Source organism: Eleutherodactylus coqui, chromosome 1, assembly GCF_035609145.1.
Source record: "Eleutherodactylus coqui strain aEleCoq1 chromosome 1, aEleCoq1.hap1, whole genome shotgun sequence".
Taxonomy (NCBI): Eukaryota; Metazoa; Chordata; class Amphibia; order Anura; family Eleutherodactylidae; genus Eleutherodactylus; species Eleutherodactylus coqui.
The window spans coordinates 124,824,646-124,840,436 of NC_089837.1; the positions used below are offsets into that span (position 1 = coordinate 124,824,646).

Sequence of the window (15,791 nt, forward strand, 5' to 3'; positions counted from 1 at the left end):
TGGGGTAACTTGTGGGGGATCTCCATTGTTTTGGTCACTCAATGGCTCTACAAGTGGGCAATGGGGACTAAATCTCCTTCAAGCAAAATTTCTGTTCCGAAAGCCACCGCTTGCTCCTTTAATTTTGGGCCCCATTGTGCATCCAGACATATGATTAGGGCCACAATGGGTATGTTTCTGAGCACCGGAGAAACAGGGGTATCCATTTTGGGGTGCAAGTCTTCATTCATATATGTGCTGTACAAAAAAACTGCTTTTAAAATGACAGAATTACCAAAAAAATGAAAATTGTAATTTTTTTTCTTCGGCTTGGCTTAGATTCATTCAAAAACTGTGAAGTCAAAAAAGTCATCGTACCCCTAGATAAATTCGTTAAGGGGTCTACTTTTCAAAATGGGGTCACTTGTGGGGGTTCTCCATAGTTTTGGTCACTCAATGGCTCTACAAGTGGGCAATGGGGCCTAAATCTCCTTCAAGCTAAATTTCTGTTCCGAAAGCCACCGATTGCTCCTTTCATTTTGGGCCCCATGGTGCATCCAAACGTAAGATTAGGGCCACAATGGGTATGTTTCTGAGCACGGGACAAACAGGGGTATCCATTCTGGGGTGCAAATCCTAATTTTCATGTGTACTATAGAAAAAAGTCCTGTCTTTAAAATGACATATTTGCAAAAATATGAAATGTTTGTTTTTCTCTTCTAAATTCCATTGACTCCTGAAAAAAAACTGTGGGGTTAAAATACTCATGCCACCCCTCAGTGAATACCTTAAAGGGTGTAGTTTTTAAAATGGGGTCACTTGTGGGGGTATCTATCATTTTGACTCCTATGAGCCTTTCCAATCTTGGATTGGTGTAGGAAAACAAAGTGTTCCTCAAAATGCTGAAAAGTAATGTTACATTTGTACGTCTCCTAAATGGTTAAAAAAAAAACGAAAGTTTTTCCAATGTGCGCCCAAAATAAATTAAAGGGATGGAAATATAAATCTTAGCAAAAATTTCTATATTATGTTTGCACATATTTGAGATATTGCAGTTGGAAATGTGAAAAAAATGACGATTTTTTCAAAATTTTCCCAATTTTGGCGCTTTTAATAAATAAACACAAATTCTATCGGTCTTTTTTTTCCACCTAAATGAAGTACAACATGTGGCGATAAAACAATGTCAGAATCGCTTGGATATGCAAAACCTTTCTGGTCTTTTTCCATGCTAAAGTGACACGTGTCAGATTTGCAAAATTTGGCCTGGTCATTAAGGCGTAAACAGGCTTGGTCACTAAGGGGTTAAGCATTATTAGTCATTCCGAGGATTTCTGCCGATCGCTTTTTTCAGCGCTTCTGCATATATTTTTGCCTATACGCAGCGGCCCCCTGTGCGAATGGCATGAAATACGCAACTAAAGATCAGGCCTCGATCGCAGCATATTTTAATTCATGCGATTATAAGGCATGTACAGGTGAATGTAAAAACACATATGATCATGTGAGAGGCCAACTTAAACGAGCTTAATGGGATTAATCAAACCTTCTTTCATAACCACTAAATTCAGAAGATAAGATAATTAATGACAAACAAAATAGGAATAGGTAAAGGCAAAAAGAGGGGGGGGGGGAGATCTGGGGAAGTAAAAATAAAAAAGGGGGACCCCAACACACCACCACTATGAACAGAAGGAAAATTAGGAAAAGCTTTGATCAGCCGCCTCAAAAGGGTTGTACCTTAAAATGAGTGCTTTCAGGTTAGTCCTGAGTTAAGCCTGGTTTAGACACAATGATTATCGCTCAAAAACTCTTTTGAGCGGTAATCGCTGTGTGCTTTGTTACAGCGCAAGGTGATCGCTCAAACGTTGACCGATCATCTTACGCTTCGAGCGGCGGATGCAGAAGACAAGTGGGGCCGCTTGTCTTCTGCAACCAGCTGTTCCCCGCTTGGAGCGCCCGGCTGTTATACAGCCGAGCGCTCCAAGCGGGGGATGTAGACAAGCTGGGCTCTGTTGAATGTGCAGCCATTTATGACCCCTCTTTGAGTACGATTACTCAGACAGTTATGAATCCACCTAAGGCCTCATGTCCACTAGGAAATTCGGGCCCACGCGGAATCTCCATGCAGAATCCTGCAGCGGGTCCTTCCTTTCCCGCGGACATGAGGCCTGAAAAATATTTAACTCACCTGTCCGGACACTGTGGGTTCCCGTCCGTGTGGCCGGATCTTCTTTCCCTCTGCCCAGTGGATGCGCTCGGCACGCCGGCAGCGTGCCACGTGCATGCGCCGTGCACTCTTTTCTTTTTTTTGCTTTTTGAACTCCAGAAATTCAGCTGTGGGTGTACCGCAGGACCAGACGGCTTCCATAGGCTCCTATAGAAGCCTGTGGGAGCCATCCGCGCGGGAGACCCGCAGAAATGCTGTGTATATGTATGTATATATATATATGTGCGTAGTGCTGCGATGTGCGTGTATATATATATATATATATATGTCTGTGGTGCTGCGGTGTATATATATGTGTGTGTGTGGTGCTGCGGTGACCGTCGTTCTCCCCCACTGCATGGGACTCCTGGTAGATCCTCCTCACTGTTCTCTTGCACTCGTGCTCCTCAAATGTAGCAGAGCCGGATGTTTGGGTCCTCGGCGGGAGGGGTGTCGGGGAGAAGTAAAGTGTCCACTATATATACTATGATGAGGGGGTTGTGAATGGCCGCTCGGAGGGTCTCATCTGTCTGTAGTTGCGCAGAGAGGATCGTCTACGGAGGGAATATCTCTGCAAGAAAGCCTGAGAGGCCAATCAGCACAGCATAGACAAGAAACAGTAGCAGAGGCAAGCATTGTAAGGCTGGTGGCCATCCGTAGCCGCTGGCGCCAAGAGTGCGGTCACAGCACTGACCGTCCCTCTCTCTCCCCACAGAGAATTGGCTCATCCCCACCGAAGTCCACAAACACGCCTTGTCGCTACAGAAGTGGCTGGAGTACAATGATGAGGGTGGAGAAGGTAAGAATCTCTGCGGCGGGACTACAAATCCCAGCACTATGCCAGCTCCATGGTGCTGCCTGACATACGATGGAGCCCTTCTTGGTTCCACTGTACAGATATAAGCCAGCTGTATGGACCGCCACATCGTGGCCTTTCATGCTATTCATTGGATGATGAGTATAAGTGGGTCGGCGTGGAAGATCCAAAGATCATGATCACAACATGCAGGGACACACCAGGGTGGCGCTCCCACCAAGTGACCCCCACTATGTCCCATTACAGGTGGCCAATGTCACCTTCTTGTCACCCTTCAGGAGCTGAAGTTCGTGTTTCCTAGTGCCCAGCATATGAACAGAGGAAAGCATAAGATGGGTGCGCTGGTCCAGGCTTGCAGAGCCATCGATGTGACTGACCTGGTTATCATCTACGAGCAGAGGCACTCCAGGTATGTCCTAAACCCAAGGTGGTAGACTCGCTGCCGTCCTTACTGATGTCTGAGGGTTGTCGGCACTGGGCATATGTGGCATATGATCCTACCAGCCTCCTGTACACGGACCGTCGAGGCTTGTGGGAGTCGGCGGCAGCAGATATCTTCTGTTCTTTTCCCTATCCAGGGTCATTCCCATCTCAGCAAGTTGCCCACAGGTTGGAGAATAACATAGCAGTGGGGCTTCCACCACTGGGACCCTCATTGATCCCCAGCTTTCAGCCCTGGGGATTACTGAAATGCTGATGACAGTGATTGGTTAATCGAGCGCCGGCTCTGATTAGCTGAGGTGGCGCTTAATTAACCAATCAGAGCAATCGCTTGCTGGAGGCGGAGTATTCAAGCCCCGTCACCAACAAGAGACAGTCCTCAATTCCGACGGAGCACACAGAAGCCTGCAACAGCGCCGCTGCCCAGCACGAGGAACGGGACGCCGCCTAGGTAAGTATTAAGACACCCCCCAAAAAATAAGACACTATGCCTCTTTTGAGGAAAAAATCAATAAGACAATGTCTTATTCTTGGGGAAACACGGTATAAGACAGTCTACACCTGCGGAATTGGCGACATGAGCCAGACGGTTGGAGCAGCATGTAGGGTCTTAGACTGCCGATACATACTACACATGGGGTCCACCAGGTAGTCAGAGAAGCTGTCTGGCCATTTCCACTTCTCCTGGACTGCAGGGTCACCTTGATGGGGGCCAACATAACTGAATGCTTGATCTCTGCTTTCTCCAGAGTTCTCATTGAAGTGGATAGATCATTTTGCTAAGCTGGGAGGACCCCATCAACGGGACCACTGAGACCATATGCAAATTTGACCATAAAGCTTGGCAAACATTTGCAGAATCATCCAGCGCATTTGTACGAGCGTTGGTGCAAGCTCACACCAGTGAATGCAGCATGTTCTATTTTACCATGTATTACGTGTGATAGTACACGGTAAAATCCTTGCCGCTGTCACAGAGTTCTCCCATTGCTTTCAGTGGGGCTGGCACTGCTGCGATATCGCAGAAGGATAGACCATGTTACGATGTGTTTTTCACATAGCTTTGTGAACGTGCCCTAAAGTCCCACTAAAGGCTGATTTAGACACAACAAGAAATGCTTTAAATCATCTTTTGAGTGATTGTAACCTGTCTAAATGCACTGACATTGTGCAGTTTTTGTGCACGAGTCATTAATTGCTGAATTCTAGCTTGCTAGAATTGAGCGATCAGCTGTTATCAGCGGAGCATGCTGTTATCAGCTGGCTGCACTGATAAGAATCTCTGCACCTGCCTCCTGCTGTGAATCCCGGGCTTCTCGCTCAGTGCTTTCTATATGAAGCGCTGTGTGGAGAGCGTTTACAAGCAGCGAGAAGCCAGCGATTAAGCGATGGTTTTTATGCTGACATATGAGTCATAATGAATAGTAAGCAATTTTTTTTTTGCATTTTTGCAAGACAATTATCACTCATTTTCCTTTGCCTATCAAACCTAGCTCCGCCCCCTCCAATTGCAACGAGCCAGCGGGAAGGAGAGCAGAGGTGTGCCTGCGAGCTTGGAGGAGAGCAGAGGGAGGGAGTTTAGCAGCCACGCAGCTAAACTTCCTCCCACCTCCGGCCGCTGTCATGGGCTCCCATAGAAATCCATGCAGCGGCCGACGTATTCTGGCCCAAAAGATAGCTCCAAGACTTTCTTTTGGGTCCGACATAAAAACGCCCGCTGCTTTATTGGCTGGCTGGGTGCTTTTACGTCTCAGGAATACGGCCATGTGATCTGATGCATTGGAATCCACTGCATTAGATTACAGTGTATATCGACCGTCCGTGAAAACAGCCGGCTGATATACGCTTGTGGGAAAGAGGCCTAAGGATAAGAACAAGTGATAACGTTTTCAAATCAAGAGGACTACTTTTCATTTAGGTATGTCTTGTGTCCCGGGCTGTGACGTTGGAACCTTCTGAACAGCATTCATCTAGCTAACATTGCCGTTCTTTTGTTACAGGCACCATGTCTACAGAAAGACGGATCATCGCAATATTGAGTTGTTTGAAGTTGGGCTGCAGTTTGAGATGAAGTGTGAGTGAAGCTCAAGGTGCTGGTCTATAACCCATCCTTGTGGAGCTGTGATTCCCAGCAGAGTGCCCTGACCCTGGCCGCTCGCTGCTGACAGTAAGAGCTAGGACCCCTGTCATCTGCTAGAAATAAAGCTCACATGGGCATACGCTGTTTAGCTCCTTGAAATATGCAGTGTATTCACGGACTGAAACTGCTCGTACTTACTGGGTATTTTGCTCCTTATTGCCTTTTCTTTTTGTGTTCATTTTAAGAAAAAAAATGCAAGAAATATAAAAGGACTTTTCCCACCTTCTTGCATAAATATTCCCATAGACTTGCATGGGTAATGCATAATTCACCGCGGCAGGAGAATCAAAAATTATATATGGAAAGCCTGCACAGGTAAGATTCAAAAATTTAACTTTTAATAGTTTAATCTAAAATGAAAAGGCTACAAGACAAACAAACACAAATGAAGAAAATTAACTACTGCAATAGGTTGTCACCCTCAATTCTAATAAGAAAGAGTATGAAGATAAGATAACCTCAGTGGTTCATATCAAACCAGGTTTAGTGGTTCATGGTTCGACGCGTTTCAGACGTTTGATATAGGGTCAGGTAGCGTAGCTCATTTCCATTGTTAGGTGGGCTGTTGTTTATAATACGGGTACGGTATAATACCATAATACCGTGATATTCCATACTGTCACAGTACCTTGTATGTATAGCCCTATGTGAGCATATTATTGCTAAGACACATTAAACCGGTTCACAATAGGTTCCTGATGAGACGATCAAACGTCTGAAACGCGTCGAACCATGAACCACTAAACTTTGTTTGATATGAACCACTGAGGTTATCTTATCTTCATACTCTTTTTTTAGAGTGAATGTTGGGTGTTTACCCGTGGTAATAGTGCAATTAAAGTCAACCCCTACATAGGATAGGGTCTGTAAATCATAGAGCAACACACACAATCCTTTGACTTATAAGTGGGCATATTCCACTCTTTTGCTATGCATAATAGTGTGCTTCCAGACCACATTCTTTTACAGTAGTTAATTTTCTTCATTTGTGTTTGTTTGTCTTGTAGCCTTTTCATTTTGGATTAAACTATTAAAAGTTAAATCTTAGAATCTTACCTGCATGGTTAATGCAGACCAAAATAGGACAGGCTGTGATTTTTTTCCTTCTCACGCATGTTTGAATACCACAACGGAAATCAGTGAGTTCTCAACACTGCGTTATTACACGCATAAAAAATACGCATGCAATACACACAGAAAATATGCACTCGTGAGCCCCCAAAATGTGCACTTGTCATTTTAATAAGGAATGGGCAGAAGTGCTTAGCTGAGTGCTGTGCCCCTTCAGTGACTGGTGGGATCTTCAAAACGTAAGAAATGATAGGGGGCATCAGTGTCATAAAGATCGCCAATCTATCTCCTTATTTCTGGCTGCTGATGGATGTAGATCAACTATCCATACTCGGAACTTATAATTCTTTGTTATTGCAGTGTATATGATTAAACTGGGCACCTTGTAGAATAAGGGCACAGCAGAGGTGGAGTGGTGCTGGCATCCATATACTAATACAGCGAAGAAAAGAAACTAGCTCAACATTGAATACGATTTCTGTGCTTTTGTATGTTAAGTGTAAATAAAGATTTCTTAGATGACAGTTAACACAACTTCTATTCTACTGGTCATATAACGCAACCTAACGAGAACAAACAAGGCTTTAGTTCCATCCAATGGGTTATAACTGAACAATCCTGTAGCGGGGGGCTCAGTACTCCTCTCCCTCTCCCTCCCCCTCCACAGTATCTATTCCCACTTCTTCATAATCCTTCTCCAGTGCTGCCAGATCTTCTCGGGCCTCTGAGAACTCTCCTTCTTCCATCCCCTCTCCAACGTACCAATGCACAAAGGCACGCTTAGCGTACATCAGATCAAACTTGTGGTCCAGCCGGGCCCAGGCCTCTGCAATAGCGGTAGTGTTGCTCAGCATGCATACGGCACGCTGCACTTTGGCCAGATCCCCTCCGGGCACCACGGTGGGAGGCTGGTAGTTGATTCCAACCTGTAGAAACAAAGCAATGGTACAGTCAGCACTAAGCTAGTTCTCGGCTGCTGCGGGAAGGGGCGGAGCTGCTGTTTGTTTTATTTTTACATTCTCCCCTTTCTCATAAAATTGGAGGCTTCTGTATGCCTGCAGGATGAACCAATTAAAGAGGTAAGTATCTGATCCAGAGGGAGCCCACGGCTGAGACGCCCCGCACAGAGCCAAGCACTGCACTCTTCTCTCCGCCAGTCCCATAGAGCTGACTCTAATAGCAGCTAACGGCACAAATGTTGTTTCGTATATATAACACAATATTTTAATCTTTCTTTCCCCTCCATCCACATGTTTTCTGTAGAAAAGGTAACAATTAGGCTACATTCACCTGAATCTTGCGTGAGTTTTGTGCATTGCGAGACGCACACATATGAGCTCCATTCTTTTGAATGGCCTCATTCACATGAGCAATTTATTTTCCCCTCACAGCGATGCTTATGATAAAAATCGCAGGATGTTTAATCTTCTGGCCTCACCCATTGATTTCAATGGAACCTTAAAAGACATTGCATGGCAGTCTCAGGCCATGCGATATTTCGCATTGAAAGCAATAGGAAACATTTGTGGTCTCTGAAGCGTGTAAAACAAACACAGAAGGATCGGAATTTCACAGATGCAAGGTGGCTTCAAGTGAAAAACACATTGGCAAGCGGGATATCGGGTCAAGTTTCTCGCCTGTGTAAATGTAGCCTTAATCACATTTCCACTGATGGCAGCTCAGACTCAGGGGTCTGCGTAACTCTGCACCCCAACACACTAGACTGTGGGGCTGCTTCTATGAGGTCAAGAAGTGATCTGGAAATGGTTGTGTCAATCAGACAATCTCTTTACTATTTAGTCCACAATTTGTGAGTGAACCAGTAGGATGAATACTGACCTTGAATCCTGTGGGGCACCAGTCTACGAACTGGATGGTACGTTTTGTCTTGATGGTTGCAATGGCAGCATTGACGTCCTTGGGGACGACGTCTCCCCTGTATAACATGCAGCACGCCATGTATTTGCCGTGGCGAGGGTCACACTTCACCATCTGGTTTGCTGGCTCAAAGCATGCATTGGTTATTTCAGCGACAGACAGCTGCTCGTGGTAGGCCTTCTCTGCGGAGATGACAGGAGCGTAAGTGACCAGTGGGAAATGAATGCGTGGATACGGAACGAGGTTGGTCTGAAATTCAGTGAGATCAACATTCAAAGCTCCATCAAACCTCAGAGAAGCGGTGATTGAGGACACGATTTGCCCAATGAGACGGTTTAAATTAGTATATGAAGGACGTTCAATGTCCAAGTTGCGGCGGCAGATATCATAAATAGCTTCATTATCTACCATGAAAGCACAATCTGAATGCTCCAGAGTTGTGTGAGTAGTTAAAATGGAGTTGTAGGGCTCCACCACTGCAGTGGAAACTTGGGGTGCGGGATAAATTGCAAACTCAAGCTTGGACTTCTTGCCATAATCTACAGAAAGTCTCTCCATCAGAAGAGATGCGAATCCGGAGCCTGTGCCTCCTCCAAAACTGTGGAAAATGAGGAACCCTTGTAGGCCGGTGCACTGATCAGCCTGCCGGAAAGAACACAACATATGAATATGGAAACTATCACATAACATTGGAGAATCTGCACTGTTCCAATTCTAGTGGTTTTGCTGCAGCTCTGTACATTGTGCGGTGGCCGGATTTGGTAGTGCAGGCTGAGTTCTATTCATTACATTAGGACTCAGCTTGCAGCAAAACAACTAGAAATGGAACAACGGCTTTAACATCCTCCCAGACTAAGATTAAAAAAAACATATTGCATATTCATGCCACAAAAACATATACTGATGTTTACAACCCAACAGGACACTCCAGCATTGGATGAATGCAGCCCTGTGGGTACGGTAAAGAGACAGTCACCATGTTTTTGCCCCCCTCTTTATTAGTAGCAGCAAATTCATAGAGGACTACTTATAGTCCCACATATTCATGAGCTCCAGGCTAGGTCCGCCCACCCACCAATAATTGACAGCTCTCTGCTTATTACTGTGCATAGAGAGCTGCCACTCATTGGCTGGAGGGTGGCCTGCAGCTCCTGCAAAGGTCCATGCAGACATCCGTGTGACAGGCACCACCTCATGGGGCTCTCAGAGAAGGCTGCAAATAGATGCTGGCAGTCTCTTTAAGCAAAAATACTGCAAAAGTAGGCTCCAAAGCTGGAGGAGTATGCAGCGTCAGGAAGGGTCTAGTTTCTCCTGGAGGTGTGAGAGGAGGCTTATAAGGCTATCCATGCTCTCACTAGCCAAGTCATAAACCTCCTGCACACTGATGAGGGCAATCACCCTGAAACAGCAGTCCGTGTATGGTTTTCTGGCTTTGGCTTACAATTCCCAGTCATTGTTATAAGGCTTGTTTAAAAGTCTGACAGTGGCTTACAGGAATGCGACCTTCCAATAGGGGGCGCTGCAGAAGTATTGCTCCATCTTGTCATTTGAGTATTCAGCAGTAGTTTTTATTTGCACTCACCAGCTTGCGTATACGATCTAGGACCAAATCCACAATCTCCTTCCCGATGGTGTAGTGTCCCCGAGCATAATTGTTGGCAGCATCTTCTTTACCAGTGATGAGCTGTTCAGGGTGGAAGAGCTGCCGGTAGGTGCCGGTGCGCACTTCATCTAGACAGCAACACATCTGTTAGATGTAATTATCCCCAGAAGCCTTAATGCTTAGTAACATGACCTACTCCTATGGTAGTTAGAGGGATTGTCCAGCTTTAAACTACTGATGGCCCATCTGGGACCCCCGCCGATCAGCAGTTTGCCGAGCCACTGCACTCATGCATAGTGACGATTTCTGCAGGAAGCGGACAGCTCTGTTCCCACAGCAGTGGCCCGGGCTTGGCCCGCGTACACCAGCGCACAAAGAGGCTTCACTTGTACATTGTTTTACACATCAAGAACATTTGTGTTGATGAATTCTGTCTCTAGTGAAGGTGGCACTACTTACCAACCACTGTGGGCTCCAGATCCACAAACACAGCCCTGGGCACATGCTTTCCTGCTCCTGTCTCACTGAAGAAGGTGCTGAATGAGTCGTCGCCTCCACCGATGGTTTTATCACTGGGCATCTGTCCATCGGGCTGGATGCCATGTTCCAGGCAGTAGAGCTCCCAGCAGGCATTGCCAATTTGCACCCCCGCCTGGCCGACATGGACTGAAATGCACTCGCGCTGCAGGAACAACCAAATGTGTCAGATGTGCGCGGCTCTCCACAAACTGAAGTTAAAGGGTTTTCTTGAGAAGTTTTTACATTTGTGCCCATCGCTCACCCGTTGAATGTCCCACTGGGTTTGGTCATGTGTCGTTCATCATTTACGAATGGCACGTGACTGCTGGGAGAACAGGACACGCAACAGGCAACTAATGCGCTCTCCTTTCATAGTTTTATCTGCTGTCTGGAAAAATCACCTTAATCGTATTTCTTCTGATATCTTTATCCTGGAAGACTCCTTTAACCCCATAGTGACCGCCCATGCGCTGTTTTTTTTTTGTTTTTTACTGACGTCACTAATGGCCTTTTTAGAGAATACTGGAACGGGGGGGAGAGGGGGACGGAATCTGTTCTAACAGCAGGGAAGGGAGAAACCACTGAGCCCCACTGTTTAACCCTTTACATGCTGTGATCAATGTGACAGAGGAAGGAGGCTCCCTCTGTGACCCATCAGATCCCTGGAATCTAATCACAGGATTGCTGGTGGCTTGAAGACGGACTCAGAGTCTGCCATCTATAGTGGCCTATGAGGCTCAGCCTCCAGCAGAGCTTCATAGGCAGTATAATGTACTGCTATACTGAAGTATAGCAGTGTATTACAAGAACAATAAGAGTAACGCTATTCAAATCCCTTAAAGGGGTTGTCCCGCGCCGAAACGGGTTTTTTTTTTTTTTCAACCCCCCCCCCGTTCGGCGCGAGACAACCCCGATGCAGGGACGTACAGAAAGCTCACCGGAGCGCTTACCTTAATCCCCGCGCTCCGGTGACTTCTATACTTACCTGTGAAGATGGCCGCCGGGATCCTCTGCCTCCGTGGACCGCAGCTCTTCTGTGCGGTCCATTGCCGATTCCAGCCTCCTGATTGGCTGGAATCGGCACGTGACGGGGCGGAGCTACACGGAGCCCCATAGAGAACAGGAGAAGACCTGGACTGCGCAAGCGCGGCTAATTTGGCCATCGGAGGGCGAAAATTAGTCGGCACCATGGAGACGAGGACGCTAGCAACGGAGCAGGTAAGTAAAAAACTTTTTATAACTTCTGTATGGCTCATAATTAATGCACAATGTATATTACAAAGTGCATTAATATGGCCATACAGAAGTGTATAACCCCACTTGCTGCCGCGGGACAACCCCTTTAATGGTACAAAACAAAATGTAAAAATAGAATTAAAAATCTAAAAAAGTAAAACCCTTTTTACAGACAAAAAAATCATGCGCTTGTAATGACCCATGCAAAAAAGTTGGTACATTTAACCTGTACAGTGCACGTTGTGAAAAAACATGGTGAAAACAGCCAATTTTGCATATCTTGTCTCACAAAAGGGATAGAAAGTGATCAAAAAGTCATAGAGATCACCAAATGGTACCAATAAGGAGTACAAGTCGTCTTGCTAAAAAAACTAAAACCTCAAACAGCGCTGTTGGCAAAAAAAAAAAAGTTAGGGGTGTTTGAATACGACAATACAAAAAAATACATATATTTTTTAAAATAAGTGTGTAGAAGTAGTCAACTATGGAAAAAAAGAACGATATAAATGTGTTATTGATGTCCTTGTAGTGACCCGGAAATAATTATTTCACCGCACGGTGAACGCCGTAAAAAAAAAAAAACATACCAGAATTGCAGATTTTGTTAATCTCACCTATAGAACAAAAGTGATTAAAATGTTATCTGTTCCCACTAACGGCATTAATGACTCCTAGAGCTCCGCCAATGGAAAATTTACCGTCGCGGCTCTTGGAATGCGGAAGCACAAAAACAAATGTTTACACAAAAAAGTGCTTTTAGTGCACAAAATCAGCAAAACGAGAAATATGTATAAACTTGGCACCGCCCGAATCGCGCCGACCCGGAGAATACTTATTATGCCGATCGCGCTAAAAGCGAAATAAATAATAACACTGAATTTTTTTTCCAAATTCCCCAAAAATGGGCTAACGAGGTGACAGCGGGGCGTAGCTGTGCGCAATGGGGGGCACTCAGTATAAGTTAGGGCCCCTTGTGTGTCACGCTGAAGGTGGGGCGCCCTGGCGAAGCACCAAACGCTGCGCTCACATGTAGCCGTTTTGCTGCTATGGATAATCGCCGCGTGCGACACGTTCAGCTACTTTCACACTCGATGGATGAAACGCACGGTATTTTGCATGTGGTTGTCGTATGGATTCAGCTGCAGATCTCACTACATTGAACTGAATGCCGTCCGCGGTGACTGGGGTATTACATCATACTGCAGGTGCAACCAAACCACCGCCGGTTCTTGTCCCCTCTGGGGGCTACGAAGTGTAAGAATCAGTTTTAAAAAGTTTTATTAATGATTAGAAAAAAATTAAAGATAATAAAAGGTCAAAAAACATTTTTTCCCACATTTATAATTAAAAAAATGGAAACCAGAAGCCTATCTGGTCTCGCTGCGTCCGTGGAAGTCGGATCTATTTATCCCGCACATGAACGTCGTCCGGAAAACAAAATACACAGCGCCAGAACTGGAAGTTTTTTTAAGTGATAAAATGTGTTCTCTAAAATGGTACCAAAAGAAATTGCAGGACGACCCGCAAAAAAAACGAGCCCTCGCACAACTAAGTGAACGGAAAAATAAAAAACACATGGCGGTCAGATGATGGCGGCAAAAAATTTTATTTTTCGAAAAAAGGTTTTACTTTTTAAAAGTAGTACAGAAAAAAACCTCTATAAATTTGGTCTCGTCATAATCGTTATGACCCGCAGAATAAAGTCATCATGCATGTTTGCCACAGCGCGGACACCAGAAAAAAAACTAAAGATGGCGAAATCTGTTTTTTCTTCCTATTTCACTCCACTTTTAAGGGTTCAGCATATTATATGGTATCACTGAAAAATGCAACTATGCAACTCGTCCCACAAAAACCAGCAACAACTACAGGCTGTCCGACAGATAAATGGAGGATTTTATGAAAGTGAGGAGGAAAAACCTAACCCTCCCCCTCCCCCCAAAAAAGCCGTCCTTAAGGGGTTAATATGACTATTAAAAAAACATACGTCAGGTGGCAACAGTACTAGACGCCCACGCGCCTCCAGCCAATCACAGCCCGTCTCTGCACGGCCAGTTCAGCCAATCACAGCCCGCCTACGACTCCAATCGCACGGCCCCGCGCTCCGCTGCAAGTGATGGCTACTGCGCACTTCTCGCGCTCGCTCTCTCTACACTGCACTCCCCGAGTTGCGGGGCCGCTAGGCGCCATCCCGGTGTCGGTAGCCTCGTCTTACCATTGTAATCTCCACAGATCTGTCAATTGATGCTTCAGGGTCACTGCCGCTCCTTCACAACTACTCCTCTCACACTGTCTCTCCTCCGCAACTGCCGCTTCTCCCGCTACCTGTCGCTGTTTATAAAACCTCCGAGGTGCGCTCGAGCATGCCTTTCCTTGCTGATTGGATGAAATTACAAAGTGGGCGGGGTAACAAGTCTAGTCAGTTACTGCACGAGTGTGTAGTAACGGATTTCTACTGGTACCGCACATCGGCTGTGAGTGGTTGCTATGCTGCTTGCACAGCTGTGATTGGTTGGCTGGCCATGGGCCTCTGCGCGGGAAGTTTCCTTCCGACCGTAGTGAATGGCTCAGTGATGTGGGAATGGAGGCGAGTGATTGCTGGCCTCCTGCCTCACATCTCCATGCCCCTAGTCAATGACGTGAATCCGCCGCACTACTAGTACCATACTTCATTCCAATAAAGATTGTTTCCACAAAAACACAGTACATCAACAATAGGGAAGAACCAGTTATGACTGCGGCCATTTTGGCTAAAGTGACAAGTGATCCACTGCCATCTTGTTTGTCAGTTTTGCATTAGCACCTCAGCAATGAATGACAATCTGTCACTCAGCAATGGCCGAAGGGCTCGTTCACACAGCTGTAGAATATGCATTGATTTCAATGGGTTTATTCACTTATGTGTATTTTTCACGTAACCTTTCTTAGCGTGAAAAAAATCGTAATTACGCAACTTAAATCTGTATATGTCTGTGTGAATGAGCCAGAAGGGTCACAAAGCAGAATCGCGCCGCTACAAAGATGCGATGACAGGCAAAAATCAGCGGTAGCATCTACACCTCAAATTCAGAGGCCATTTAAATTGGCGTAAGGGCTCATTCACACAGGTGAATTTCCACCACATATTAAGCACGCAATTTTTGCGTGCGTAACTGAATGAAAAAAACCTATTGATTTCAAAGGTCTGTTCACATGAGCATATTATTTCACGCAATGTGCGATCACCTGAGGAAATCCGCGACATGTCCTATTTTGGTATAATGCACCGCAAGAGGCCATTACAGTGAATGAGTAAGGAAGCTGTGGATTTGCGCAGTACGTCAATGGGCCCATCCGTGTTCTTTTTCACGTGTACAAACAGAACGCAGTATACCTACGGTATTAAAAACCTGCTTGCGCCATGTGATCCCTTAGTCTGGGTTCGCATTCATCAGCTGTGTCCGACCAATTGATCCATGTCAGAGCCGGAAACAATGGATGATGTTTTGGGGCTCCTTTTGCGGCAACCTGGCGTTCATAGATAAAATAATTGCGGCATGTAACACTTTTCTGTTAGAGGCATGCAGTAAAACTGAAGCGTCGGATGCAGACCGGCGATTACCGAGCACATTGATCTACCTCTGTGCCATAGAAGAGAATGGCGCTGCGGTCACACATGTGCATCACTCCTCCATTCACATGGAGAACTCCCTGGTGTGCAGATGGCATCACTATTATCCCCATTTTGTTTATAAATGTCATTAATCATAGAATGGTGGTGTTTGGAAGGTCCTCCTGGTTAATCGGGGTCATCAGGTCCTCCAGGGTCATATGGCCAACCCCCGCTCAGTGCACGATCACTAAATCATCCCAGATAGTCTGTCTGGCCAGCCTCTGTTTAACCCCTTAATGACACGGC

The 15,791-nt window shown here is 45.7% G+C and overlaps 1 protein-coding gene across 1 annotated transcript; it reads right to left on the reverse strand.

Annotated features, from left to right (window-relative positions):
* Positions 1–7,191: 7,191 nt before the first annotated feature.
* LOC136610502 (tubulin alpha chain, testis-specific-like) lies at positions 7,192–14,195 on the reverse strand. The gene is made up of 5 exons (XM_066589735.1): positions 14,109–14,195; positions 10,598–10,820; positions 10,118–10,266; positions 8,497–9,177; positions 7,192–7,583 (listed from the first exon to the last, which is right to left on the reverse strand). Exons 1-5 carry the CDS (start codon positions 14,109–14,111, stop codon positions 7,290–7,292), a joined length of 1,350 nt encoding a protein of 449 aa, XP_066445832.1. The 5' UTR covers positions 14,112–14,195; the 3' UTR covers positions 7,192–7,289.
* Positions 14,196–15,791: the final 1,596 nt, after the last annotated feature.

Excerpts from the sequence above, each read along its gene's own strand:
- LOC136610502 (XM_066589735.1), bottom strand. Across the intron at positions 9,178-10,117 it reads TAGATCGTATACGCAAGCTG|GCTGATCAGTGCACCGGCCT; the intron begins GTGAGTGCAAAT and ends TCTTTCCGGCAG. Across the intron at positions 7,584-8,496 it reads GGTGCCCCACAGGATTCAAG|GTTGGAATCAACTACCAGCC; the intron begins GTCAGTATTCAT and ends TTGTTTCTACAG.